The sequence below is a fragment of the Rhinolophus sinicus genome, chromosome 13 (assembly GCF_057876585.1).
Source record: "Rhinolophus sinicus isolate RSI-liver-muscle chromosome 13, RSI-T2T, whole genome shotgun sequence".
NCBI lineage: Eukaryota > Metazoa > Chordata > Mammalia > Chiroptera > Rhinolophidae > Rhinolophus > Rhinolophus sinicus.
The window spans coordinates 49,912,078-49,939,977 of NC_142513.1; the positions used below are offsets into that span (position 1 = coordinate 49,912,078).

At 47.5% G+C, this 27,900-nt stretch overlaps 1 protein-coding gene across 3 annotated transcripts in view; it reads right to left on the reverse strand.

The window, feature by feature from the left end:
* ENTREP2 (endosomal transmembrane epsin interactor 2) overlaps window positions 1–27,900 on the reverse strand; it is a 260,590-nt gene that overhangs the window by 141,543 nt on the left and 91,147 nt on the right. For 2 of the 3 annotated variants that reach the window (XM_074317912.2, XM_074317910.2), the window contains exon 2: window positions 2,022–2,078. The exons of the other annotated variant lie outside the window; for it this stretch is intronic. In XM_074317912.2, coding sequence (XP_074174013.2) covers window positions 2,022–2,078 — 57 coding nt within the window. The remainder of the gene's footprint in view (window positions 1–2,021; window positions 2,079–27,900) is intronic. 3 annotated transcript variants of the gene reach the window in all.

The following is a 27,900-nucleotide window of genomic DNA, read 5'->3' on the forward strand; positions in this document are numbered from 1 at the left end:
CCCCGTGACAAGTTTCCCCAGTGGTTTGACGTGCAAGCGATGAATGTCACTTTCAGGCCAAAGAAATGAAAAGGCAATGTTCCTTCTCCATTCTCTTTCCCCTTCCACTGAAAGGCCTGGGGAATGTAGGGCTCCAGAGGGAAACAACTGGGGCTTCTGAGTCACCTGTGGAGAGCAGGGGCCCACAGCCTTGAATGCCCACCCTGGACGGGAGCAAGAAGCAAATCTGTGTGGTGTGAAGCCACCAGAAGTCTTGGGTTTGTTACAGCAGCAAGTGTTAGCCTAACTAATCCCCTCACCTCCCTATGTAAGGGAAGTAGTCAGCCAAGCTAGGGGAACCCCTTCTCCTCTACCTGCCACTTGGGAAGAAATAAATCAGTGGGAGGCAAGCGCTGCCTGCTGCCCAGAGAGCAGCTGGTCCCACACCAGTCGACAGCGGCTCGTGATGGACACGCTGAAAGCTCTGCTGTAGCAGCTCCAGCTGGTGCCATGTCACCCCTCCTAGAGTGAGACACGGAGACCCCACCCTACTGCTGGTTTCCTCCGGCACGCTGAGCCATGTCCACAAGGAGTCCTGACTCGCCCCTGTCAGCTGTAAGCTGCATACACCCTTCACAGTGACATGCCAGCCCCATGAGAAGCTTCGTCCTGGGGCCAGGCGGGGGCAGGCAGGAGTGAGTGGCTGGGTGATGGCGTCATTCCTCCCTGGTCCCGCCCACCCATCCACCCAAAGGAGGGTGGCTTTGCTTCTGTTCGGTGGCCAGGGTCAGAGGGCTTCCCCTGTCTGCACCATGGGGGTGGGTGGCGAGTCCTGGGCAGGTTGTCCCCGGTTCCTGAAAGACACTCAGCATGGCCAAAGGGCACCAGGCCCCCAGCATCTCCCTCTGTACGCATCAGCTTCTTGATACGCTCCCTGGGATTTGCTTTCAAACAACCCAGCAAGGGGCTTAGGGATGAAGCCAGACGAGCTGGTTAGTGTTGGTGGAAATGGGTGGGTGGTACACAGGGGCTCGTTGTACTTGTTTCTCTACTTTTGTGCATGTTTGAAATTCTCTATACAAAAACACGTTTTTAAAAAAGGAAATTCCTTGTTTACGCTGACTCAGTTCAGACAAACCCGCTGAACGTATGCCCCTCCTGTCTTCCCGGTATCTTTCCAGGGTGTCATGGTTACTCTCATGAAGGAGGAGGTGATATCACACACAGGGTTGCGTTCTTTTCCATTTCCGTTAATACCTCGTGCGTGTCGTCTCCAAGTCAGATCACTTAGAGATCTTAAATAATTGATCACCACAAGAGAAGAAAAAGGCCACGCCGTATTTTCATGATCCATCAAAACCGGGAAAACCTCTTCCTCTAGTCCGGAAACGGACACATACATATATTAATGCATGCGCCGGGAAGCACGCGCACAAATCGATACGCGCAGACCTGCTCCGAGTGCCTTTGGGAAAGAGCAACCAGCATCCTTTTTCCATCTCGCGTGTGGCCCGCTCTCCCCGGCAGCATGCCAGAGCAGTGCGAGAAACGGGGGCCCCTTCTCCACCCATCTTCTCCCTAAGCATCCTCCTTCGGCCCTCGCAGTTTCACTTTCTCCAAAGCACACAAACAGCCCTAACATCTGAACTCTGCGAAACCAGGTCTGGTTCGTGGGATCACACAGACGCGCACGTGCGTGCACGAACGTGTTTGTACGTCTCGAGAAAACGTCTGCATCTCCACTTACTAAAATGTCTTTGTCCGAGGCTTGTCCTCCTAGGAGGGGACCGACAGGAACAGCAGAAAGAGGAGGGCGCATGTGTATCTTAGCGGACACCCGAGCGCTCGCGGAAGAGGAACCGGGAAGACGTACAGGGGTTGTGCCTTACGACGCATCAGCCGCGAGCGCCCACACTTTTAGAAAGGTCTGTGTCCCCTTCCAGTGAAGAGGCCAGATCTCTTTGCCATCACCTTGAAGGCGCTCACGCCTCTGCAGGCAGAGCTTTGTTCCAAGGCCCCCGCTGAGAGCAGGTGCGACTTACCACGAGGGAGAAGGGCCTCTTCCAGGAGACGACGCCAATGAGTCCTGACAGCAGCACCTGGAAAGACAATCGGTGCGGGAAGGTGAGGCGCCTGGAACCTTTAATGAACAATTAAAACAGTATCAGTCGTTACACACACACACACACACACACACACACACACACACACACACACACAGCTACAATGACGTGCATCTTCCATCCAGGCTATGAACACAGCCCACAGCCACTCTGAGCCCTGCGACTGGACCCTCAGGCCCCCAGGCCGCCTGAGAGGGGGCCAGCAGGTGGGCCTAAGAGCGAATGGACTGTGACAGCACCCCCACCCACCACGTGCTTATTCCTCTCTGGTGTAAGCTACTTGCCTGTGTGATTTAAAAATCACCGAGAGGGCTGCAAACACTACTTTGGAGAAGAGCGCAGATAACCCCACAGGCATGGCACCCCGCCACGGGCCTTCTCCACAGGGCTCTGGGCGTGGGGACATGGTGTCTCCTTCTGCTCACTAGCGCCTCCCGCAGGCCACTCTCCAGCCAGCGCGCTCCCCAACTGCTGAGTCACAGCGTCTACCGGGCACTGCTCCTGGTGCCACTCGCCACCTCAACATGTCCAAAAATGTACCTGCAGTCTCCCCTCCCCAATCCGCTGTGCCTCGTCACATCTGCCATCCACCATGGCACCCTCCTCCTGACCGCTGGAACCTAAATCTTGCGGACAGTCCCCTCTCCCTCACCCCAACAGCCCACCAGGCGCGTGGGGACGAGGAGGCTGCGGTTCCCCCTTCAACAGGGCAAGAGTCCAAGAGGCCCCGTTATCAGTAAGGTCCTGGGGTTTTCACACGACATCTCCTGGGAAGATAAAGTACCCAACTTCCCGCTGTGGACACGGCCAGGCAGTCAGGGGCCGGGCTGGGGGGGGGGGGGGGCTTGGCTGCATTTCCCCTGGGATTCCGAAAGGCCTGACCCCAACCTGAAAGAAGGCAGACTACAGAACAGACCTACAAGGTCCCCTAAACCCAGCACTGTGTTAGTCTCAGGCCGACTGCCAAAAAGAACTGGATGATCATTTTATACAACATACTTTTGAACCTTATTCACAAAATAACAAAAATCTGAAAAAAATAAAATAAAAGCAACATGGACCAAAGGGCGAGCGCTGAGTAGGCTCTGCTCCCAAGCACGTCACATACACATTCATTCTTCACCGCACACACGTCTTCCAGACGTGGTCAATGTTGACAAGTGTCATTTGCAACCCTCTCCCCAACTCCAAGGTCTCGTTCATGATGCCACCCAGCCTCCCTTCTCCTCACATTCCAGCGCCAACCCTCAGGGCGGTCCCTGACCCCTGCTCTCCCAGGTCTCACTGAGGCTGTCCCTCATTCTTTTACCATGAGGTCCCTAAAACGTCAGTCTTCCCGTCATACCCAACACCTCCTCCATCAACAAATCCCCTCTGGCACCAGATGCTTCCTCTTCACCAGACACACAAGTTCCCCAAGTCATTGTAGAACCAGATGCAATTGTCATTTCTCATCGGGAGATGCTGCTAGAACTCTCACCATCCTCTCATGCTGGACAGTTGCAGCCCTGAACTCATTTCTCCACCTGCCAAACTTCTTTGGGGGAAATCAAAATGTTTGCCGATACCGTCGTGTTCTGAGCTCATCACACAGATCCGCAGGCCAGTCAGTCTCGAAACTGGGTCAGTTCTTTCCAGACATCTCTCCTCGTTTCTTCCGCCCTATCCCCTCTGCCGGCCACTCTTGCTTGGTCTGGCTGGACAATGACACTCAGTGCTCACTCCGCTCAGCTTTCTCCTTGGAAGCGTCCGGGACACCTTGGAAGATGAATCTCATCTCCCTGGACTGACCCTCCCGACCCACAAAAATCTGGTCCCTGAGTCCCTACTAGCAGCTCCCTCAGACACTCCACTAGTGTCCAGGCCACTGGAGAGCACCTCAGGTGACTTTGGCAAGGGAAGAGACCTGCACAAAAGCCATTGCATTTGTCACCCATGAGCTCTGGAACTCCTGCAGGCTGTGTGGCCTGCACACGCAACCTCCTTGGTGTCTCAGCGTCCCTTCCCATCACCCCGAGCCTCCTGGCTCTGCCCCACCCCCTTCTGTTCCCTCAGGTGACACCCACGTTCTGGGGCCCTGGCAGTGATCCCGCCATCTCCCTAGGGTGTGACCTCCAGAGTCCCATTTTCCCTACACGCCAGCCCCAGCCTCGCTCAGACTGAGCCTGAGTGGAGGACGGGAAAGCAGCGCTCCATTTACATGCTGCCTCTACTTCCCATTTCTACCATATAGAAGTTTACCTTTCCTTCCAGACGTGGCCCAGGGCCTCCACACGCAGGACGGGCCCACACATGCAAGAGTTCCCGGGACCCCACTAAACCCCTAAGCTACCCCCAGACCCCTCAAGGACTCTTCAATAAGCTCACTCAGGACTCTCGGATCTCTTCCAAGCTGAAGTTTATAAATGATGAAAACTCTGCAGTGACCAAGTGGCTTTAGCAGGGACTTTATTAGAAACCCACAAACCTCCAAAGAGTCGGCCTTTCTAAACACAAAGGAAGTTGATTAATATCACGTATTTTAGGCTACCGTATGAATTCTTGACTTTTCCTACTTTCATCCTCAAGCTATCATTCCACGGATCCCACAAGTAATTTTTCCTTCCAACAAGTACAGATGATTTGCATACTGAACACAATTTACATTTCTAAATGCCATTAATACCTGTAATTGGGAAAGGATCACATTCTCCTATACAAAGGAAAACATTTTAACGTTACAAAAAATACAACTCAGTGTGACATGCAGATTACAAGATGGTCCCCAATGACCCATGGCCTTGTACAAAGCCCTCCCTGAGTATGAATATGAGGGGCTCCCTAGTGACACCTTGAAATGACGTTGCCTCGGCAACATCTTGATGAAGCTGAGACCCCACCCAGCTCACCCAGCTAAGCCGTGTCCGTGACCCAAGAGAACTGTGAGATAATAAGTAGGTGTTCTGTTAAGATATACTTTGTGGTCATTTGCTACACAGCAGTGGAAACTACCTGTCGTGGACTGCATGTTCATGCCCCCCGTATGGTGAAGCCCTGCCTCTCAGGGTTATGGAATTTGGAGATGGAGACTTTGGGGTGACTGAGGTTAAATTAGGTCGTGAAAGTGGGGCTCTCACGGCCTTATAGGAAAAGATCGACCTCTCTGTCTCTCTGTTTCTCTCTCTCTCTCCTCTCTTGACCCCTTCCCTCCCCCCTCCCCTCCCCCCACACACTGTGGAAAGGTCCTGTGAGGTCACAGTGAGAGGCTGGGAGTCCGCATGCCAGGAAAAGGTTCCTCACCAGAACCTGACCATAGTAGCATCCTGCTCTCAAACTTCCAGGCACCAGAACTGTTAGAAAGTAAATTTCTGTTGTTTCAGCCACTTAGTCTGTGGTATTTTGTTACAGCAGCCTGAGCTGACTAATACATCCAGAACAGGATACTAGATTATTGTTCCCGAACACACACTCTTCCTGTGTCTCCCAAGAAGGAGCAGACTCCCCAGCCCTTCTGATACAGAAACACCAGCACCAGCTCTAGCGAGGAAATGACACATCGGAAATCTTGGAGGAAGCTCCAAGATCCATGGAGGATGCTGGCATGCCTCCTCCACGAGGACACCTGCTCTAATCTCAGCCACAGAGGGGAGCAGAGTATACCCTGCTTTGAAACCGGCACGTCTTAGTGTGAACTATTTTTGCTCAATTGCAGCTCCTAGCGAGGATTTTGTTGCATGTCCTGACATCTCAGTAATTCTGCAGGTTTATTTTGGGCCATTCCTGTGAGGAACAGGGTCATGAATTCAGTTAGCCAGGAAATGGCCACATCTCACAAAACCTTTGTCCCATTTCATTTGCCAGTATTGTTATTCAAAGCCCACAGTTTACAAAGGATATGAAGCAATTGAAGCGGGTCAGAGACGAGCACCATACAATTAAGTAGCTGTGAAAGAAGAGCCAGAAAGAATGTGAAAGACATATTTCTGTTCAGAGAGAGGAGGCTTCGCTTGGCAAGCACCTGTGAGCTGCTGTCAGGACACCAACTCCTTTTTTCTCCACTTCCCACCTGGCCTAAATAGAGGCAGGAGATAAAATTAGAAATGAGAAACGACTTCCTGCTGTTGAGGGCGATGAAAGGGGATAAAAGGCTGCTGGGAAGTGATGGCATCTCGAGAACCAGAGGCCTTCCCTTTTGCTGGGAGCTGCTGGAGTAAATTAGCTCTTTAAATCTTATCCTCTAAAACGGAAAAGTTCTTTCACGGCCTAAAATCAAGAATTTTTTTCAGATCTTCAAATCAGCTTCGAAGGCAACATTTTAAAGGAGGGAAACAAGTGCTTCTAGAATGCAGACTTGAAAGCCGGTTACATTACATATTCCACCAAACCTGGCAGCCGTGCCCAATAGCGACAGCTATTGGGTTGGTACTTAGTGCTTAGTACCAACCAAGCACTAAGAAACCAGTGTTTACAACGTGTCTGGAGAAAGAATTGTTGCAACATGGAGCAAATACTACTCTGAGCTTCCAAGAAGGAAAGAAAATCTCGACCCTCCTCTACCAAAGCCTTTCTGACATGTGTGTGACACTCTTCCTTCAGGTTCATGGAGTGACTGACCCTCCTCCCGACCTCCATTTTCTCTTCTTCCTCTGTGGTTTTCTGTCTGAGGCTCTCCGGGACCCCATGGCGGGGCTCGCTTAGGTATGCAGGCCCTTGGTTTTCTGTGTCCACCTCAGCTCCTTTGTGGGAAATACACACGTCTTTACATTCACTCCATCCATGGCTTCCAGCTCCTTCCCTGGGAACAAGTCCCAGCTCCCCATTCCCTCTCCTAGTCGTTCACTCCCAGCCTGAGGTGCCATCTTCCTCCACACCACGTCCCATTGGACGCTGCAGCGATCCCTCAAACTCAGAACCTCCGCAAGAAGCCCTACACTGCCTCAAGAAGCATGTCCTTTGTCCACGATCAGAGCACGGCAGGTTCGGTGTCTGGTGACAGCCTGCTTCCTACATGTGTCCTCTCATGGCGGAAGGGGCAAGGGAGCTCTGTGGCGTCCCCTTTCTAAGGGCACCCACCCCATTCATGACGGCCCCACCCTCCCGACCTAATCACCTCCTAACACCCCCACATTGGGGGTCAGGATTTGACAGGTGAATTTTAGGGGTACACAAACATTCAGTCTATAGCAACCATCTTTTTTATGAAAGAAGATTCATGGTTGTCACAGATGATTTCCTAGGAAAATAGAAATCACTACAATTGCTCCCCCTGCCCCAAAATCAAAACTAAATGTACCTATAAACGTTAAGAAACTGGGAAAGTAGTCAAACAGCGACAGGCAAATTCTTCCAAAGCTTCACATGAAGTACAGAGATTTCTAACATCGTTGAAAATGTTTTCTGAGCACAGAGAGAAAAAGGAAACTTTCTAAATTCTTTTCTACAATAGCCAGCAGAATTATCTCTAACCGGAAAAATATCATGAGAATAGAAAACAGGGTCAACTTTACTTATAGACAGAGATGCGTAATTCTTAAATAAAATGTTAGAAGGTGCAATTTAACAGCAGTACATTCAGAAGGATAAAGCACAAGGCAGGGGGGAGTTCATGTCAGGAATGAAAAGATGGTTCAGTAAGAGAAAACACGGCATTCAAATTAATCATATTAATATGACAAAAGTGAAAAAGACGACTATTTAGTAGCTGCGTAAAAGATGTCTGGTAAAATTCATTCTCCATTTTTTATGAAAAAAGAGTTGTTTAATAGGACAAGATAAAAATGCTCACAAACACCACTTACCTTTAAATTACTCTGAAAATGCCGGCGTGGTCTGCAGAATCACGAGATGGTCCCCAGGTTCCCCGCCCCTGGTGTACATGTCCCAAAGGATCCCCTCCCCTCGAGAGTGGGCGGGATTTTGAATATGATGGATTTCAGTCCCGCAGTTTGGTTACACTCTATGATGAAGGTAAAAAGATTCTGCTGCTATACTTAAGTCCCAAATAAGTTTGCTTCTGAGCTCATCAAAAGGACGCTTCTCCCGGGCAGGCCTGGCCTGATCAGCTGCTGGCCTTGAGAAGTAAGCTGACATGTTGTGAGAGGGTCTCTAAGAGCTGAACGCTTTGCCAGCAAATAGCTTGCAAGAAAACAGGGCCCTCGGTCATATGGCCATAGAAATGAATCGTGCCAATGACGCGAGGGTGCGTGGCAGTGGATTATTTCCCTGTGAGGCCTCTGGGGGATGCATGTGGCCTGACCTTGGTTTCAGCCTTTAGACCATGAGCAGAGGACCCAACTCAAACGTTCCAGACCCCTGACCCATGGAAACCAAGAAAATAAACCTGTGCTGTTTTAAGCCACTCGGCTCATGGTAACCTGTTACACAGCAATAGAAAAGCATTACAACTAGCTGATACAATTAAAGATGAGAAAGAAAGAAAGGTGAGAAATATTAAAAAGAGGGGGCAAAATTATTACTACTTGAGAATGATGTGCTTAGCTAACTAGAAAACGCAAGCGAATTAATCGAGAAGCATAAGAAACCATAAGAGAATTCAGTATATCATCTGGTTACAAAATTACTATATTGAAAAATTATAATAGTAGTTACATTTATTGAGCGCAGATTGTATGGCAGACACAGACTAAGGTTTCATCCTTTAACTCTTTGAATCCTGACAACCCTAAAAGGCACGTGTAATTTTTGTGCCCCCTGCACAGAAGAGAAAATTAGCACAAAGAGGTTAAGTGACGTACTCACATCACAGTGTTAGGCTGTGAATAGAGAATATAAACTCACAAACGACAGAAAAAAATAGCTTTCTTATATGTATGCAAAGACAATAAATTAAAGGTTCCATTTGTAACAGCAAGAAAAAAGTAGAATGCCTTAAAATAAACAGATGGATACAAAATAAGCCAGAGCAGGATAAAGAAAGTCTTAAACACCTACTGAGACCACAGACTTCATTTTTAGATGCCAAAAAAAAGAAATCAGTTTTTGAAATAGACGGACCAAATAATGCATAATTTCCATGCAATTCTAATTAAAATACTGAAAGGGAGAAAAGAAAATCTATTCAATAAAAAGCATTAGGACAACTGGTTAGTCACTTGGAAAGAAAACTTAATCACTGCCTCACTCTTTATACCAAATTAAGTTCCAGAAGAATCAAAGATTAAAACATGAACATCCTATCAAATATATGGTGATGGAAGGAGAACTGACTCTGGGGGGGGGGGGACGACACACAATGGGATTTATAAATGATGTAATGCAGAATTGTACACCTGAAAACTATGTAACTTTACTAACACTTGTCACCCCAATAAACTTTAATTTAAAAAAATTTTTAAAAATAAATAAATAAACATGAACATCCTAGAAGAAATGGGAGCATTTTTTAAAAAAATGTTGAAAGGAATTCGTGTTTTCAGGCATGACACAGAATTGAGAGTCCTAATGTAACATGTATGTTTTAAAAGATGAGTAAAATGTAAACATGTATGTTTTCAAACAAACACCTGTGTGTGGTGGACGGGCCTCGCTATGTGAGAGGGACAAGTGCATCCTTTGCGGGAGGCTCAAGAGAGCGGGGAGCATCCCGTCCTCCCCGGTGTGGGGCTGGGCCCTGCGACTTGCTTGGGCACCACCTGAGGGGGGGTGGCCGTTACCTCCAAAGTCTCAGGGGACATCGCATGTTGCTGCTCACTGTCTGAGCCCCTACTCCTGGCCAGAAGGAGGACACAGCCTGAATGGACATGAGGCACAGACCCAAACCCAACTGGAAGCCTCCAGCCCAAAGTAGGACCACCTCAGCGGACCTGCAAACCCAGAGGAGAAAATAAAGGCTGACCATTGCCCACCCCTGAGTTTTGGGGTGCTTCTTTATGTGGCATTATCATGGCAAGAGCCAACAAACAGACTTGTGGTTTAAAAAGAGCATAAAAATCAAAGACCAATTACAAATGGAAAAAAATACTTATGATACATACAACAGACAAAAGGTTGATTGTCTTAAGTTATACAGAGTTCATGTAAGTTAACAAGAAAAACTCAACTAAGAAATGGCTAAGGATTGAGTATAATGTTCACATTTTTAATGGCCAACAAACATATAAAGGAATGCTTAAATCGACTCCAATTTTTAAAAAGCAAGCCAAAACTATTAGGTAAATATTTTTTATCCATCAGACTGCCAATGTTTGGGTAACGTTTGATAAAACGCAGTAGTGGCAAAGACAGAGTAGAAAAAAGTTTGCCTTTCACATTATTGGTGTTGGTATAAATTGCCGTTGTTTTCCTTGGGGGCAGTTTCATAAATCTCTCAGGACAGAAGACACACAGGCTCACACTCGACACTGTCACTCCTGGCAATTTAGCCTCTGGATATACAACCGGAAGCAAACCACGCCATCTACACACAGCGTTCCTGCAAAAACCTGTAACCAGCTGGTAACAATAAATGGTTAAATATACTTCGATAGTCACATACAGCGTGAATCTATGCATTATGACATCTGAGGTAGATCTGTTTATGTAGATGTGGAATAATTTCAAAGACACATAATCGACGAAGAAGACATAGCCCAGTGTGCACAGAACGACCCTCTGTGTGTAAACAAAAAGACATGGATGGATGTGGGTATATACTAAGCATTTCTTTCTGGAAGCATACACAAAAAACTTAATGATGGGAAACTGGATTGGGGGGAGGCGAAGGGAAACTTGCTTTTAAATGTGGAACTTTCTGTAATACTAATCTTTAATCTAGTAAATGTATTATGTAAATATACCGTGCATGTATTATGTCATGAATATTTTAAACTATGCATGCCATTTGACCTGTAATTCCAGTGTTTCTAAGAATTCCAGGTATTAATCAAATGTTGTTTATAATTTTGGAAATGGGAAACGAGCTGGGCATTCAGCAAGAGGGAACTGCGTATGTTTATCTGGTCCCTCCCAACTGTTGCCATGAAATTATGTTATGGAAGACCTACCACCATGTGGAAATGTTCACAGTACATAAAAGAAAAAGAAGAAAACAAAGGAAAGGCAGGCTACCAAATGGTACGAAGTGGGGGATAATTCCCCCTGCATTTAGGAAATAAATACAAATGCCAACACACACATACATAAAGAAACCAGCACGGAATCCCAAACACACCGTGACTATCTTAGGAGAGTCCGATTCTGACTTCCTCTTTGTACTTTTCTATTTCCCATGGTTCATACAGAAAAAAACACGTTATTAAAACTCAAGCTGTTGACAGCTGATTCTGCCATCGAAGGGGGCAGGCACTCCCACGGGAGTGGGAGATGAGGCCTTGTCATGCTCCCTTCCCCAGGTGGCAGAGCTGGATGGGCAAATTCCATCGCATACACTGTGGGACCCTTTGCTTCAGCACAGAGGTCAAGGTTTTCTGGAGACTTCCAGCTGCAGGGCTGAGGAGAAGGGCCGGAGACCAGACTCCCAGCTCTGTGTTGGAGGCCGAGGCTGACCAACGAGGTGTGTGTGGACTGGTCTACCAGGAAGTGTCAGCCAGGCGGCCAAGGTCAGCTGCTGTTTGACGGAGAACAATGAGGATTTAAGACATAAATGCAAGTTTCAAAGATGAATTCCAACCAGTGCCCAAATGTATGCAAGGACATCCTGCCCCGTGTTCCTCAATCCAGCACAGGAAAGAAAACAGAAGTGGGCAGGTAGAGCCCCCATTTGGAAAATAATGTTACATAAACCACTTGCAAATCATTGTGAGTCTCTTCTGTTAGAAGTTCCCTCTTTGCACAACAATAAAAACAGGGTATTTGTTGACACAGTACATTAATTCCATTAAAATCGTATTAAATGTAATGAAAAGCTATCAGAATATAATTACGCAAATTCACAGACACACATCAACTTTGAAATCCACTGGAATTACAATAGGAAGTCAACCTGTCTGGTAGACAAATTGTTCTTTCATTTTCAAATGAGTATGACCGCAGGCCCCCTGTACTAAGGTTATGTAACACACACCTCAGCTCATAGTTATGCAAACTCCCAAATCTAGGCCTGCTCCTTCCAGGTTTCTTGGCCTGGGTTTTCCTAGAGCCATCTGGTTTCCAGGGTCAGACACTGGACTGAGCCCTGACTCTTCTGAATTTATCTCCCCAAAGCACATTCCTTTTCCGAATTCCTGCCCATTCTGCAAGTTGACTGGACCCTGAAGGGTCCCCCTGAATTCCCGGAAGTACATTCACCCTAGTCCCTCCGAGCGCCCTCTGCAGTCCAGACCTGGACACTGCGAGGCCCATAGCCGTTCCCCCCCTCCCACCCTCGCCCCACCCCCAGCCAGAAGCCCACATGACCCTCTCCCCTCCCCTCTGCCCTTGCACCAGCCCTGGCCCTCCTAGGCTGCCCAGGCCACACTCAGAGACTTGGATGCCAATGAGTCTTCGGTCCTGGAAGCTAGTGAGGTCCCGGGGGAGAGGGGAGGGGGGCAGAGGGCCAGGAGGACAGGGAGAAAGGGGACAGGGGACTTGATTCTTGAGCAATGGCATCAGGGGAGCTGCCTGCCCTGTTGACCATCCCTGGGTGTGTGAGGACCACCCCCACTGATGACCGTCCCGTTAAAGTGACACACTGGGACACCGCGGTTCTGCCCTAGGCCCTGCCCCTCGCTCAGTCTATGTCCACCCAGGGCTTAGAAACTTCTGGGACCCCCAAACAGAGGCTGGGGGGCCTGGACAACCTGCGCCACACTGGCAGCATGACAGGAACCTCCCCCTCCGACCAAGTGGCCCTGGACAGATGCAGTGACACCCCCAAGAGCAGGGCAGAGGGGCCAGCACTCCGTAACAGCTGTCTCCACTGGCCAGCACCTGAGCCTGGTCCCTACATCCACTTCCTGCAGGACCCTACGTCTGGGTCAGCAGTGGCCTCCGGGTTGCCAAGCCCAGGGAACCCCTTCCAGCCCACATCGCTCCACTTCTGTCTTTCCAGAACACCCTCCTGCTTTGGCCGCCCCCACCCGACCCCTGCAGCCCTCCCCTTAGTAGGTGCTCCCTCACCATCCCCACTTCCTGTCCCCCTCCTCCTGTCTACACACCATCTACCCTGGGAGAGCTGCCTTCCTCCACCCCTCAGTTTGCATCTGAACCCCTCTTCCCGGCCTCTCCCCCCCAGGCCCTGTGTATACCCACAGGCCTAGTGGAAACCTGCTGGGGGCCCCATAGGCAGGTTGGACTCAATACGGCCCAGTGCACCGACTCAGGACATTCCCACCCGTCGGGGGCCCGCCATCCATGCAGGTGCCTGTCAGAAATCCGGAGTTACCACCCGCTTCCCTCCCTGACCCCACCGCACTCTCAAATCCCACCCAAGGCGGGTGCATCCCCCTGTGCAGCTCCTACTGGACTCTGTTCCCGGCTCCTCCCTCCACCCCCTACGTGGCTAACAGGGGGTCACCTCCCACCTGAACAACAGCCCTACAACGGGTCTCCCTGCCCCCACTCCTGGCTGCACCTCTAACCTACTCTCCACACTGCAGAATTACCCCGTTAAAATGCAAATCTGACCACATCACCCTCCCCTACCAACACCCTTCCCTTCAGCGGGTCTCTTCTGCCCTTGGGGTAAATCCCAAATCTTCTCGCTCAGAGCGGCCCTGCCCAGCTGCCCTGCCTCGCCAGGCCCCTCCACCATGGGGCGTCACTCCTCCTCTGCCTCCCGCTCCTCTGCGCAGCGGACCCCCAGAAGGTCAGCCCCTCGGTAAAGAGCTACGGGACTGGAGGGCAAGGGCATCGGTGCCCACGCGCCGGCCTGTGCTCCCGCCCTGCAGCCAGTCCTGGGGGCGGAGGGCACGTGTTGCAGGCAGGTGGGCCCCACACTGAGCCTGCAAGTGACGTGTCCCGACGGCCCTCAGTGCGCAGACGCTCTGCCTCCCAGGACCGGCATCCTTTTCGGCCCCGCGCGACGGCCCTCAGTGCGCAGACGCTCTGCCTCCCAGGACCGGCAGCCTTTTCGGCCCCGCGCATGCCCAGTTCCGCAGCCACGTGGTGGCATCCCCGCCAGAGGCTCGGTGTTGATTTCCCCCTTCACTTTATAACAAAAGCAACTCAAGTGCAACAAAGAAAACATGTGGAGAGTGAGGTAAGAAAATGAAACCATCCTTTTCTCACCACTTCCCTAATTTCTGTTATAGACTGGATAGTATTGGATTCTATTTAAGTAGATTTTTATAAAAATTGGGTCAATGTTGTCAATCATCTTCCCTCACTACAATATAATGTCTCGTGATTATGACATCACACCCTGTAAGTATTCATTTTCATCGCTTTAATGGCTACTGGTATTCCATTGCATGAATAAATACCATCCTTTATTTAACAACTCACCTACTGTTAGTCTAGAAACACTTGAAATCATAAACATTATCAGTAAAATATTTTTCAACTTGTAAACATATGAATATTTACTTAATTTTTTTCTGATCTAGGTGTTTACATGACTTGAAAAGTCCAACTGTCCCCTAGAGAGGCTGCAATCACAATTGTTATAGTCATTTCTTCTAGTATTTACTTCCAAATTTTTCAACTTGACTGACTGCTCACTACGGAAGTGGAGAACTTGCACTTTCCCAGCAATGCACACACAGACAGACACATCACACACACCACTCACACACACACACCAGACACAGCCAACTCCGTGCACTTTCTTGCCCTTTCCCAATTCCAATACTGTAACAGCCCATTGGTTCTGTTATTTTCGCTCTCAGTGTTTGCATTATTATGACTGTACCATATCAATATTACCCACAATTGAGCCATTAGCAATCCTATAATTACAGTGCTCTTTAAAAATCACATTACCATATTTAATTGGGGCTAACTGTCTCCTTTTCCACTTGTCCTGTGGGTATCTATCATAAATTGATCCCAAGTCCACTACAGAGCTGAGGGCCCCCTCCCACTATGTTTGCGCGTATTAAATGTCCCGTCCACTTTGGTTTTCGTGGATATGTCCCTCACCCGGCCTTCCCCTTGGCTGGGTCACCATGGCTCCCAGAAAAGTCCCTTCATCCTGGACGCCCCTCCGTGCCTCTCCTGTGCAGCAGCCAGTGAATTTTTTTTGTTCCCATGTCTTTCTCCTCATTTGTATCACAAATATATTGATGGACCATATCCCCCAGTAACTTTCAGTGAATGGATTCATAGCAGGTAAAATTTTTGAGACTCTGTATGGTTGATATATAGGGATAGAATTTCTAGGTTATAGGTGATTTTCCCTCCGCATTTTGTTACAGACCATTCTTGAATCTATTATTTCAACACATGTTGCTGTCTTTCCTCCCAGGTCAATTCAGAGTTTCTCAAAGACGTTTATCTGATGTAGCAGATTATTGTTCAAATGATATCTCTTTCCTACTCTGCTCTGTTTCTCTGGATTTTTTTATTCAAAGCCCTAGACAAAAATCTGTAATTTCTAAAAATATACTGTGACCAGGGTTCACCAATCACAACCCCTACATGATGGGGTCTTTGCTCATGAACCACCTTCTCCCATCTGCCTAACAGATTTCGTTACCGTTTTTAAAACTTGGCCTGGACTTGCTAAAATGCTGATGGCCAGGGAAACGTGGACGGCTGGTGGAGGGTACTTGGTTAGCTTTACAGAGTAGAACTCAAGGGACAGACAATTCTCAGCGTAGACATGCGCAGTGCTTACCTCAGGAAGCATCAGCTGTGAGGTGTACATGGTCTTCCCTTCTTTTAAACCATTTTTTAAATTTAATTAATTTTTAAGTGTTATTAAACATATTGGGGTGACATTGGTTAGTAAAATGATATAGGTTTCAACTGCACATTTCTATAATATACCATCTATATATTGCATTGTGTGTTCACCACTCAGAGTCAGTTTGTCTTCCCTTCTTACAGGCAAAGAAACCAAGTCTCCAAGATGGGAAATAAGCTTTTCAAGGAAGGAGATCTTGTCAATTGTAACGTCAACACTGGAAGCTTAACCAAATCCACGAAAGAGCCCACACTGGTAAACTGGGAAGCTGTACCACAGAAGCGATTCCACACTGAAGGAAGACTATTATAAGTCCCCAGATCTACATGCAATAACCTAAGTTTAAAAAAGAAACTTTCATGTGGGTAAAACATGTAAGTAGTGTATATTCTCTTGCAAATATAATTCATGGCTACTTTCCATATAAATCATCTGAAATCAAGATTTGATTTTCTTTAATAGCTCTAGCCTGAAAAGAATAGTTATGAACAGGAGTGAAAAGACACATGCATTCAGTGCTTCTTTAATTGCATTTTCTGCAAAACTCTGCAGTTCTATTTTTAATATTTGATTACACCATCAATAGCGCTATATTCCACAAAAGCAATTATGTTTTGCTCAGCAAAACATCAGAATGGAATAGTACGTGGCATACTAACAACTGTAAGAATAGAAGCAATTTGGAACATTTTAGAATAATGACTGGGATAATTTATTCAGAATTTTCAGCACACACATTTTAAAGTCAGACTACGATGGCGTCTACTGTGAAGTTTACGCTGTACATTACACACACTAAAAGTGCACAGGGAGCCCAGCATCTTCATTAATAACAGCATTCTAAAGCGCTAAGGTCTTATCCAACACTTCCTACTCAGCAGCTCACTCCATGTCTAGAAGCAGCATTTAACTTTATGTGCTTTCCTTTTCTTTAAGGGCTTCTGTCCAAATGTCTATCCAGCAGTGAAGTGGCATCATTGAAATAACACAGAAAAGACAAGCAGGTGGCAAGCCCCTCCAATGACCAGCCAGACGATGCCCACCTATGACAGCACCGTTCCCGGCCACGTGCAGGTGGAACCTCAGGACCCTCCCAGACACGGTGTCCCAGGCACCATGAGCGAGAACTTGTGTGGGCACGTGGCATCTCACATACCTGGAGGTCGTAAACGAATAGGTTAGAGAGGTTAGGGGACGCACGTATGCTTGGTTTGTGCTTCTGAACGGCGGTTTACGGTTGTCCAGGCCTTCCGCTGCTGGGCAGGATGGAATATTTAGCACATCAGTATTCTCACCGAGAACAACTGGAGAAGCCAGATAAAATATGGAAATCAACTCTCTGAAAGCAGTTGAGAGCAAGGAGATGCAGAGCAGCCGTGAGGAGCGGCCCTCACTCCTGGAGGAGAGCTACCCATTTATCCCATAGGCATCAGCTCATTCAGAGCCCAGGCAGAGGCCTGGGAACCCTGGCATGGCTTTTGGTGCCGATGGGAGGTACAAGCACAGAGTCGGCTTTCCCCCGGGACAGCTTTCAAATTCTGAGGTTAAAAGACATAACTCCTAACAAAAAGGCAAAATGAAGACAAAGATTACAATTCAGGAACTCCAGAGGGAGCGGCTGTGGAGAATACAAAAGATTCTCATTTGAAAATCCTGAAAGGCCAGAACTAACAAGAGCAGGCTGTAGCTCACCCGGGCTGCGCACCAGCTCTGACGCAGCAATCCCTGGCTGGATTCAGGTGATGGCCCGCAGATAGATAACCCAGCTGACGGAGTCAGCTGGCCGACTCCAAAACTGTTGTTATGTCCAAGAAAACAGAGAAAAAGATGCACAAAATAAATGAAACAAAAATTTCACCAGATAATTACAACCTTTAAAAACAATCAAGAAGAAAAATGTACAACTGAAAATACAATATTCAAAATTAACACCTCAATAGATGGGGTTTAACAGAAAATTAAGACACAGTAGAAGATAGGATTACCAAACTAGAAGACGGGTCAATTAAAACAAATACCCAAACTAAAACATAAAAAGAATCCAAGATTATCAGAGAGATGTAGGACATAATGAAAAAGCCTAATATGTGTGAGTCAAGTCCTAGAAAGAGAGAAAAAGAACAGGGTGGAGGAAATCATGGCCAAGAATGTTCCAAAACAAATACAATATCAAACCACGGATTAATCAAGAAGCAGTGCAAAGGCAAACTGTCTAATTATGAGAGAGAGAGAGAGAGAGAGAGAGAGAGAGAGAGAGAGAGAGAGAACACTGAAGAAAAGGAAAAATCTTAAAAGCAGTAAAGTGGTAGAATCAGACACACACATATACACCTGCCCAGATAAACAGGAAAGAATGAAGACGGACAGAAAGGATGACTGAATATTGACATTGACGTAACATCAGAAGCTGTGAAAAAGACAGACAAGTGGAACTGATTTAGCACAATTGAGAAGATGGATCCCAAAGCAGCAGAAAACTGAAGAACTCCGGATGCAGCTCTGAACCCCCAGAAGGTTCAGGCACAGGCCCCACTGGACACCTCTAAAACCAGGGCTGAATTGATGTAGAAGGTTTGAGGGGCTGATCAAGGAAAGAGACAGACCAAAGGGGCAGTAACACACACCAAGCTTTGTCAGCTGGTGCCGGGCTGCATGAGAGCAGAAGTCCCTTCCAGCATGACACTGTCTGGAGCTTACGGCCTTCTCATCCAGGAGAGAAGGGCGAGGGACACCAGGGTAGAGGTAGAGGTGGATCAGAGAGGGGCTTCCATGGCCAGGCGACGTCCCTCGGCAGCAGTGGGCAGTCTTTGGGTCAGGGAGCTCCAGAGGGCAGCAGTGGCTTGGAGCCTTACAACCACAAGGCTTGGTCTTGCCAACGGCCAGCAGATTGTGGGAGAGGTTTTGCAGAGAATGCAAAGCAGCAAGGCTCTAAATGGCTAATGTCATGCGGGGTCTCTGGTCCCGCTCCCGGCACAAGAATGCAGGATATGGCAAGGTCAAAAAGGAACACCCACGGAGCCATGGATGGGGGGGTTCAAACCACTATTTCTCGCTGGCGGCTGGGTTGGAGACACAGGAAGCAGGCTCCACAGAATGCACAATCCACTGTCCGCTTCTCTGCTAACCAGCCCACCTGCCGGCATAGCCACGGCAGTTATATCAGTGGCTAATGGCTAACTGGTTACAGCTGATGGCCACCCAGCCAGCTGACGGCCATCTACTACCCGAGCCCGCACCTTTCCATGTGAGGCCGAGAGCCTGGAAACTGCTCTCCTGGCTCTGTCCCCACACTAAACATTTGCTTATTTTGGTTATTCTTTTTAAATAATTGGATGTGTAACAATCTGAGTTGGGCACCAGCGAAGGTCTCAACCTGCATTGAAGAAATAAACAACCGAGGAGCCAGTACACAGAGACCACCTTCTGCCATTTGTATAACGATTGGGAAGGGGGTGGGAGGATTGCTAACATAAGGAAGGAGAATTGAGAAGGCCACTTGAAAACAAATAGATTGCTAGATTGCCCGTACCCTTACCCTGGCAGAATTCTGTGGGTTTATTCCCTGAAAGGGTTATAAAGTACGTGCCAAGAGAGGGCCGGCACCTTTTAGAGGAAGCTAGTGAAGGATGTGCTCCACCCAAACAAGTTAGGCAACCATCATAATACACTACACAGTTGTGCCATGAATAAGGACAGTGAGGAAAGGGAAGGAGGTGGGACAGTGAGATAAGAAAGTAAATCCTCACTGCCATAAGAAGAAGTCAAAAAATGCTGTCAAACACTAGGAATCAAAGAGAGGAGGGCCCACTCCCTGCTCAGAAATGTGAAGATGTGAGAAGGGCCAGGAAAAAAGCTGAGAGTCCCAAGCAGCTGCCTCTGGGCAAGACACCAGCATCTATAACACTTGTGGTATTTAAAACAGCTGATCCTTTTACATTTAATTTTTTTTTAATATAAAGAGCGTTTAAACTTCCTAAATTATGCCAAAACTCCCAAATCTCTCCATTTGTCATGGTACCACGGGAAAAAGCAAATCTGACTTTTCTTCCCCCCAGACACCAGAAGAATGAAGCTCGGTTCATTTTCTCATTTATTATTTCACGAGCAATGCACTAAGCAGCTGCCAACACCATTCCAGGGGCTGACGATGGCATGGGGGGCAGGCCAGCTGAATGGCACTGAACAAATAACCTCTCCTCTAGGATAAGGACCCCAGAGACCAAGTATCTGCTGTCCTGCCTCGCTTAACCCTGTGACATTTTCAGAGGGGCTGCAAGGGCCAAACTAGGTCCTTGAATTATAGAGGGGAAAGAAATGTTAAATTCTCGAGTTTCAAAAGAAGGGACAGCAGGGGAAAATCTAGGCGTTGGGAGAGACAAAAGCCAGCAAGTTTGCACATTAAATGAGGGACTGAGAAGAGAGATGCCTGGTGGCTGGAAGGCCAGAGGGCTCTCATGTTACAGCTGCTGGCTCTTGACTATACAAGGGAATCCCCCAGCCACTACCAGCTCCCCTACAAAATCACCAGTAACTTTGGATTTGGGTGTTTCAGGAAAGATGCCTTTGAGTGTGTAGACCAGAGTGGAGTGAAGATGACACGGACTCACGAAGGTTTCGGGTGTCAAATTTGGATTGAGACGGCAAGTGCGGGGATAATCCCTGAGCTGGGGGATTTGAGAGGCGGGGCCACGTAATCTGTGGGGATTAGAAGGCAGTACGGGGAGAGCTTGAGACGTCCTGGCCAAGGGACCTGAGGCAGGTCCAAGCCAGTTAACCAGCGCTTGGAGGACCCGGGGAGGGGGGGAGGGCTCGATGGAGCGAGACACATAATCAAATGAGTAATTTGGGGAAAGGTGAGTGTGTCTCAGAATATTTCCCACAGAAAACCAGTTTCTCAAGGAACACGTATGAAAACGGATTCCACACGCAATGAAGCCTAAACACACGACGCAGCACGCCCCTTCCGTGAAGAGGCACGGTGCACGTCACAATAGCAAACACTCCGAGAAGTTCTAATATGTGGCACAGCACAGAAAACAGTTCAACCTTGAATAGCGAGGCCTTCCCCAAATGTGACCTTGGGCTCTTCTTTTAATTCAAAATACATATTTAACATCTTGCAGAAGCAGCCCTTCATTGCACACGCTTAGAAAATTCTGGCATAGGAAATTAGAGTGGGAATTCGGAGAGAGATAAGGTAGAGTGGATTTTTCTTCAGAATGGAAATAGCCCTCTTGACTATATAAATAACACATACTCAAGCTGCCAAATTCAGAGAATATGAAAAATTACAGAGAAGAAAGTAAAATGTATCCATACCACCATAGGCAGAGAGAAACCAATGGCCATATCTAAGCCTGTTTATATCTAGCTATTTTCTATTCATGAAGTTCTTTTGTTTTTTAATACTAGGCTTGCATTCCAGTTTTTCATTTAAAAATGTATTGTGGACATCTGTGGATACCCATTTTCCAGGGATGGACACTTAGACCGTCTCAAGATTTTCTCAGGGACAAACATGATGTTCATATTGTTGACCCTTGTCCCCTTTCTGAGCAGGTGCTAACCTCGCAGGTGAAGGGAGCCCAGCAGAGGCTGCAGGCTATTTGGACTATGGGGACCCCAATAGGAGAGCATTGGAGCTGGGGGAAGAGGCAGTGACAGTGGCTCTGTGACCTGCTGCTGTATTTATTCTGGCGTTAACCACAAGGCAGAAAGAAATGTTGGGCAGCCCCCAACCCCAGGTCTTCTCAAGCTCACAGGCTCGACACAGGTGTTTGTATTTATAACTCAGGCCTTTCTGCAAATTGTCCTCTGCACAAATCGCTGCCCAGTCCCTCCCTCACTGGTAGTCACAAAAATGTCAGGCCTTTCTCGTGGCTGTGTCTCCAGTTGTCTTCTTGCCAATCAAGTCACCTTCCAATTCTACTGACTCAGTACATCCTATTTCCACCATTGAAACCCGCCAGATAACGTATTTCTCTTTATCTTTGATGACAATGACACTTTTATTAATAGTTTTAAGTCCTCTTTATTCTGTTTAGGATTATTTTTATATTGCATTCTGCTTGATCTTATATTAATTGTCCTACTTTCGTCTGTGATTTTAAGCATGTTTTTTGGTCAATAGCATCTATCTGACTTTGGCTTTTGTCCCAATCTCAAAGCACTGCCTTTTAATAGAGGAATTTAAGCAACTTACATTTATTGGGATATAGCACACACATCTGGTGTCTTCCCCCACTATCTTATTTTTATGGTTGTTTATTGTATTTTTTTTATCGTTTTTTTTTTTTTAGTTTTCCTGTCTTTTGCTACTCTGGTCAACTTTTCTATTTGTTTGTTATTTTCCTTTTCTAGTCATTTGGAAATGATGCTTCACTTTTCTATATGAATTTTTAAATACCAATTTGAAATGATGTATCTGAAATGAATATGTCAACAGCACATATATCTACAGGCTTTACACACGATGGCAAGATTTTTCTACTCCATCTTACCGCCCAGATTTTCTTGAAAACTACATTAGCATCAACTATTGAAACTTAACTTTGCATTTTATTGGTTTAATTGCTTACTGCTGCATTATTTATACAATGCTTCTCATTTCTTGATTCATCACTATTGATAATGTTTTTAATTTGGCTTATGCACTTCAAGTAATTTCTTCTTTCAGAAATGGAACGCAGACACGTTGAATCCATTATATTTCTGAAGATATCTATTATTTGCCCATTTACATGAATGAGCTTAGAAATCTCACACATTTAGAGAGTGTAACAACCTCTTTTCCTGCCAAAACTAATAAATGTGAATGCGTTGTTTTGTAGCATTTCGTTTGAGGATTAAAACCTGGTATCAATCAGATTCTTTTCTTTGAAAGTGGCTTTTTTCTTACTTAAAGCTTATCTTTGATTTCTTTTTAATCGAGATTCAGAAAAATTTCCACCATATATACCAGAGGTGCCAAAAAAATATATATGTAAGTGGACACTTTGGTCAGTGTTGCTCAAGCAATAGTTCGCCGTCATCAGAAGTGTCTGGACGCTGATGGGAACCACTTTGAGCATCTCTTGTAACTGCAGACGTCAAACGTGACTTGTATTCATCTTTTGTTATTGGTATATATTGACTATCACAATTTTAAGTTTTTTCCTTTCTTGAAATGTGTATAAATTTTTTGGCACCATATATATATATGAAATCAAAATCGAAACTGAAATACCTACTCTTTGTCTAGCCAATGATTTGTGCATATTCTCCACGCCCCTGAGCTTTTCTCTCCTAACCCCCCCTTCATTATCCAAAAGCAACCCCCTGCTAGTCTTCTAACTCACTAATCCAGTTCCTCTCACTAAACATTTTCAGGCCCTCTCACTGCGTCCCCTGCATTTCACAGTCTCTCCTTTTGCAGTATGACTTCCTCTTAGGTTTCACTGAGGTATGAATCAGAGTTGTTACGTTTTGCTCCATTTCTGTTTCACTGTATGCCACGTGCCACAGTGGCTTTCTGATGTTGGTATATGGTGTACCCCACATATTAACAAATGCTTCCGAGTGCTGCACGCAGCGGGGACCAAGCAGTCCACATGGCGGCAGAAGCTAGAGGCAGGGTCTCAGGTACAAGAGCGGGAAAGCACTGAGTAATCGGGATCCAATGAGGGCTCTACTGCAAGCAGCTGGTGAGGGAAGACCCAAGGACCCCACAGCCGTGCAGGTGTCCGGGAGGCAGGGACAGTGGCTCCGTACACCTCAGGAGTGTCCTGTTTCTCTTTGTGCTTGGACCCTGTGCGATTTGTTTGGTTACATTTAAAGCAAACTAGACATTTCTGTTTATACGTATCTATGTGTCGTGATAAACATTTTGTGTAATATCGCTTGTTGTTGTTCCTGTGTTTCCATTCTCAAAGCTTTCCAGGCCTGCATCATTGTCCTGCAGCTCATTTCAAACACAGGAGAAAAGTGATTTCCCCCACCCCGCTATTCATAAGAATCGTGGGCGAAGGGGGAGAGAAACACAGATGCCTGAGCCTCAATCCCCAGGGAGTCTAACTTAGGGACCAGAGATGGGGCCCCGTCTATTATTTTTTATTGCTGCTGTAACCAATTACCACAAACTTAGTGGCTTAAAACACACAAACTTATTCTTTATTCTTTTAGAGTTCTGGAGGTCCGAAGTCCAAATGGATAGGTAGGACCACGTTCCTTCTGGACGCTCTAGGAGAGAATCCACTCTCTCACCTCTCCCAGCTTCCGGAGGCTGCCTGCCTGCCTTGGTTCTGGTCCCCCAGCACTCTGACCTCTGCTTCCATCCTCAGACCTCCTTCTCTGACTTCCTGCCACCCTCCTTCCCCTCTGAGCACCGTGTGATGACATCCGGCCCACCCAGATAACCCAGGACAGGCTCCCATCTCAAAATCCTGACCTTAATTACACCTGCACAGTCCCTTTCGTCGTGTAAAGTAACAGTCATAGGTTCCAGGGACACGGACATGGATGTCTAGGGGGAAACGGCCATTTTTCTGCCTACACACCCAGGAACCTGCACCTGTAACAAGAACCAACAGAATAACGCACAGGGATAACTACCAAACTAGAGGCCACCTCATGGTCACTGGGACCTGTGCCTTTAGGACATTCTCTAAGACCTCTTCACCCTGAAAGTGCAACACTGACACAGGTGAACAGATTCGTCGGAACACAAATGAGCGCTCCCTGGCTCTTTATGATGAGAAAACATTGCGATAGGTACCTAACCTCCTTACTATATGAATTAACTTCTAAGTGGGATATCGAGTGAGAAAACACATGTCTCCGAGTCAGTGCAATACAATTATCATCAAACCCTGGTGTGAGGTTCGCAGAACCACTAGAAGCCTGCTTTCCACAACTAAATCAAGATGCCCGTGTGCCTAGCCTTACACATTCCTAATCAGTTCTTTCATCGTACGTTTTTGGACACAGAGAGTCTCATACACTCAGAAAATATCTTTCCATGTTTGAAAGCTTCACTTTTCCATTTTTCGTTAAGCTCTTTTACCAAAAGAAAAAAAAAGCAAATTTCTGAACTGTTTAAATATATTATCAGGCAACAGACTCTAAAATGGCCAGTGTTCTTAGTACACGCTCATATTTCCAAATATAACTTGCAAAGAGCACCCAGAATTGACAGCTTTTATAACGCGGGGGTTCCCATGCTGCCATTCACCAGCTGATACAAAAGCACAGTGAAAATGTCAAGAAACCGCATCACGTTTAGAAACCATGAAATACAAAAATGGAGCTCTCAGAAATGCCTGCAATGCTCGCCAAATTAAAAGTTGTAAACGTAGTTGTGGGTCATCAAACTGCAAAAACTTCACTGCACAGAGATGCAGCAGGATTATTAAGAGAATGCAAGACCCATCAGGAAGCCGGTCACACTGACTCACACTGAACTTGACCTCAGCGGATGCGCCCGATCTGTTTCCACATCAACTGCCCCATGACAGGTCCCCTCCATCCCGGGCTGGCCCTGTTACATGTACTTTCCGGACCTGGGGTCCTATGTCAAAGCTGGGGTATTTTACTTGTATGTATACTCCATAGCACATGTAACCCATTAAAAATGTCACTTTGTTGGCTTCAGTCCTTTCTCCCCTCTGTCCTGATTCTGACAAGATCCAGTGGGAGGGACAAATCAGTTTGCGGTTTCAGATAGCAATGATCTGAGATGGTACCTGCCGTGATCCTGAGAAGTCACCAGGTAGCTTCCGAATGGCAACAGGACTAAGCAGCACCCACTCCCATGATGGGGGTGATGGGTGAGGGGACGAGCCCCATGAAAGGAGCCAAAGTGGCCAGGCCTGCCAGCCAGCGGGGTCGCCTCGGTGAGACCACGCCTGAGGCAAGACCACGGACCCTGCAGCAGGAGCAGCACAGACTTCCCAATCCGACTTAAGCCTCACTTTCTCTGACGCACCGGAGTCTGTGTTCCACACCCGACCACCGTGGACACACTGTCTCTGAGGAGAAGTCAATGCTGAGAGGAAAGTCTGGGACACGCGGGGAGTGGGAACTTCGGCTGACCACTCTAGCAAGGCCCCAACCTGCTCAGGACGTGGTGAGGGGCCCAGAGGTTCACAGAGATGGATGTGGCGCCCCAGCCAAGGTGGGGCCGACCAAGCTCAGGGCCAGGCAACATGGCCCAGGGTGTCTCAGCATCCAAGCGATGCTGAGGCAAAAGCAACAGCAAAGCGGAACTAGGCTCCCAGGTGATGCCAGCACCACAGGAAGTAGGGAGAGGCAGGAAGTTCTCTGAGGTCCGTTACACGTACGAACTGCTGCTTCTCATTGGCTGAAGACTCTGCCCATGGCTGGCTCCATCCATCACGCAGGTCTCAGTTCGAACATCACCTCCTCAGAGACAGGCCTGCACAGAGCCCTGGCCCCTGACCACTGCACGGCAGTTTAATTTCCTTTACAACAGGCATCTCCACATGAAACGGTTTACTTATTACCTGTCTCCCTGGTGAGACTGTCAGCTTACCAGGACAGGCCCGGCCTGTCTCGTCTAACTCTGTACCTCAAGCTCCTGCATGGGGCCTGGCACACAGCGGGCGCTGAGATCATACAATGACTGAGTGAGTGGGTGAAGGGAGGAGTGGGCGGGTGGATGGGTGGGTGGGTCAGTGAATGGATGGGTGGGTGGATAGGTGGGTGGAAGAGTTGGTGGATGGGTGGGTGGGTGGATGGATGGGTGAATGGGTGGGGTGGTGGATTGTTGGATTGGTGGGTAGATGGAGGAGAAGATGGATAAAAGGAAGAGGGGGGAGGGAACAAGTTTGACCCTGCACAACCAGCGCTGATCTGACCTACCTTTAATGCGCCTAGAGAGCACCACCTCCCCCCAAAACAGCCAAGGATCCACTCTGAGTCTTGGGTGGAATGACACAAGGACAGAAGGGAAAACAAAATGAATCTGTGCTACAAGTCGTCAGTCGGGGTGGCCCTATTCCTGGTCTTACGCGCTCCCACCCTCCCCTACACCCTTCCAACAACCCCTTTTGCTGAAGTTAGCCACAGCTGTTGGCCCCGAACACGCCCATTCCAGAAACGTGAATTACAGCTGTGTCACGGACGCCCACGAGGTGTCCGAACGGTTCTCCTCTCTTCATGTCCACATTTCCATCCATGCAGCCCACGTGTTTCCGCCTCACAGGCTCTGAAGAGGGGGGTACTGTTACAATCTGGTATTCTGAAGAGGAAACACGGGTCTGAGTGGCCAGGAAACTTATGTCAAGGTCACACTGGAGGTAACAGGCGAGCTGGCGTGGGGACTCGGGTGTCTGGCTCCAGCGTCTGCCAGGCCTTTCTCTCTCCGGCTTCGCCTCCCTGGGCCCTGTGGCTGCAGCTCCATCGTGGTGAAGCTGTCTTCCAGAAGTAAAGAATTCCACGTAATATACTAGCTTTTTTACAAATCTAAATTTTTATGAAGCAGGTCTGCTGAGGTGGAAGGGTGGCGGGGGATCATTTTAAATCATTTACAACAGCTGCCCAGGCCTGGAATCATTCTCCTAACAATAGAATTTTATAACTTGCCCCAGAGAGATTTTATAAGCATGTATTAAACAGAAATATAACCCACAAAATACGTTATTTCCTGGAACCTCTCCCCAAACTTATATAACACATATGACCATCTTTGGTAAAATTAGTTTTAGACCTAAGCAACGGTAACCTCATTTGCTTGATTCTCTTACCATCCCTGGCATGTCCAGGAACAGAGCACAGAAAGCACAGCCCGAGGGAAATCGGTACATAAATTAAAAAGTAAAATAAATCTTATAAGCCTATTCTCACGTGGAAAATTTTTAATTACAATTTTTTATAAGAGCAAGGAGTAGGAGGGGGAAGCAACGAGACCAATCCATTTCGTCTCACGCCAGGTCTCAGAATTCTCATTTTCTATTCTTCCGACTAATGAAATGAACACGAGACCGCTCTGATTAGGAAATGTGAAATAATGAAAGTGCCGACGCACGTGCATTCACTTTC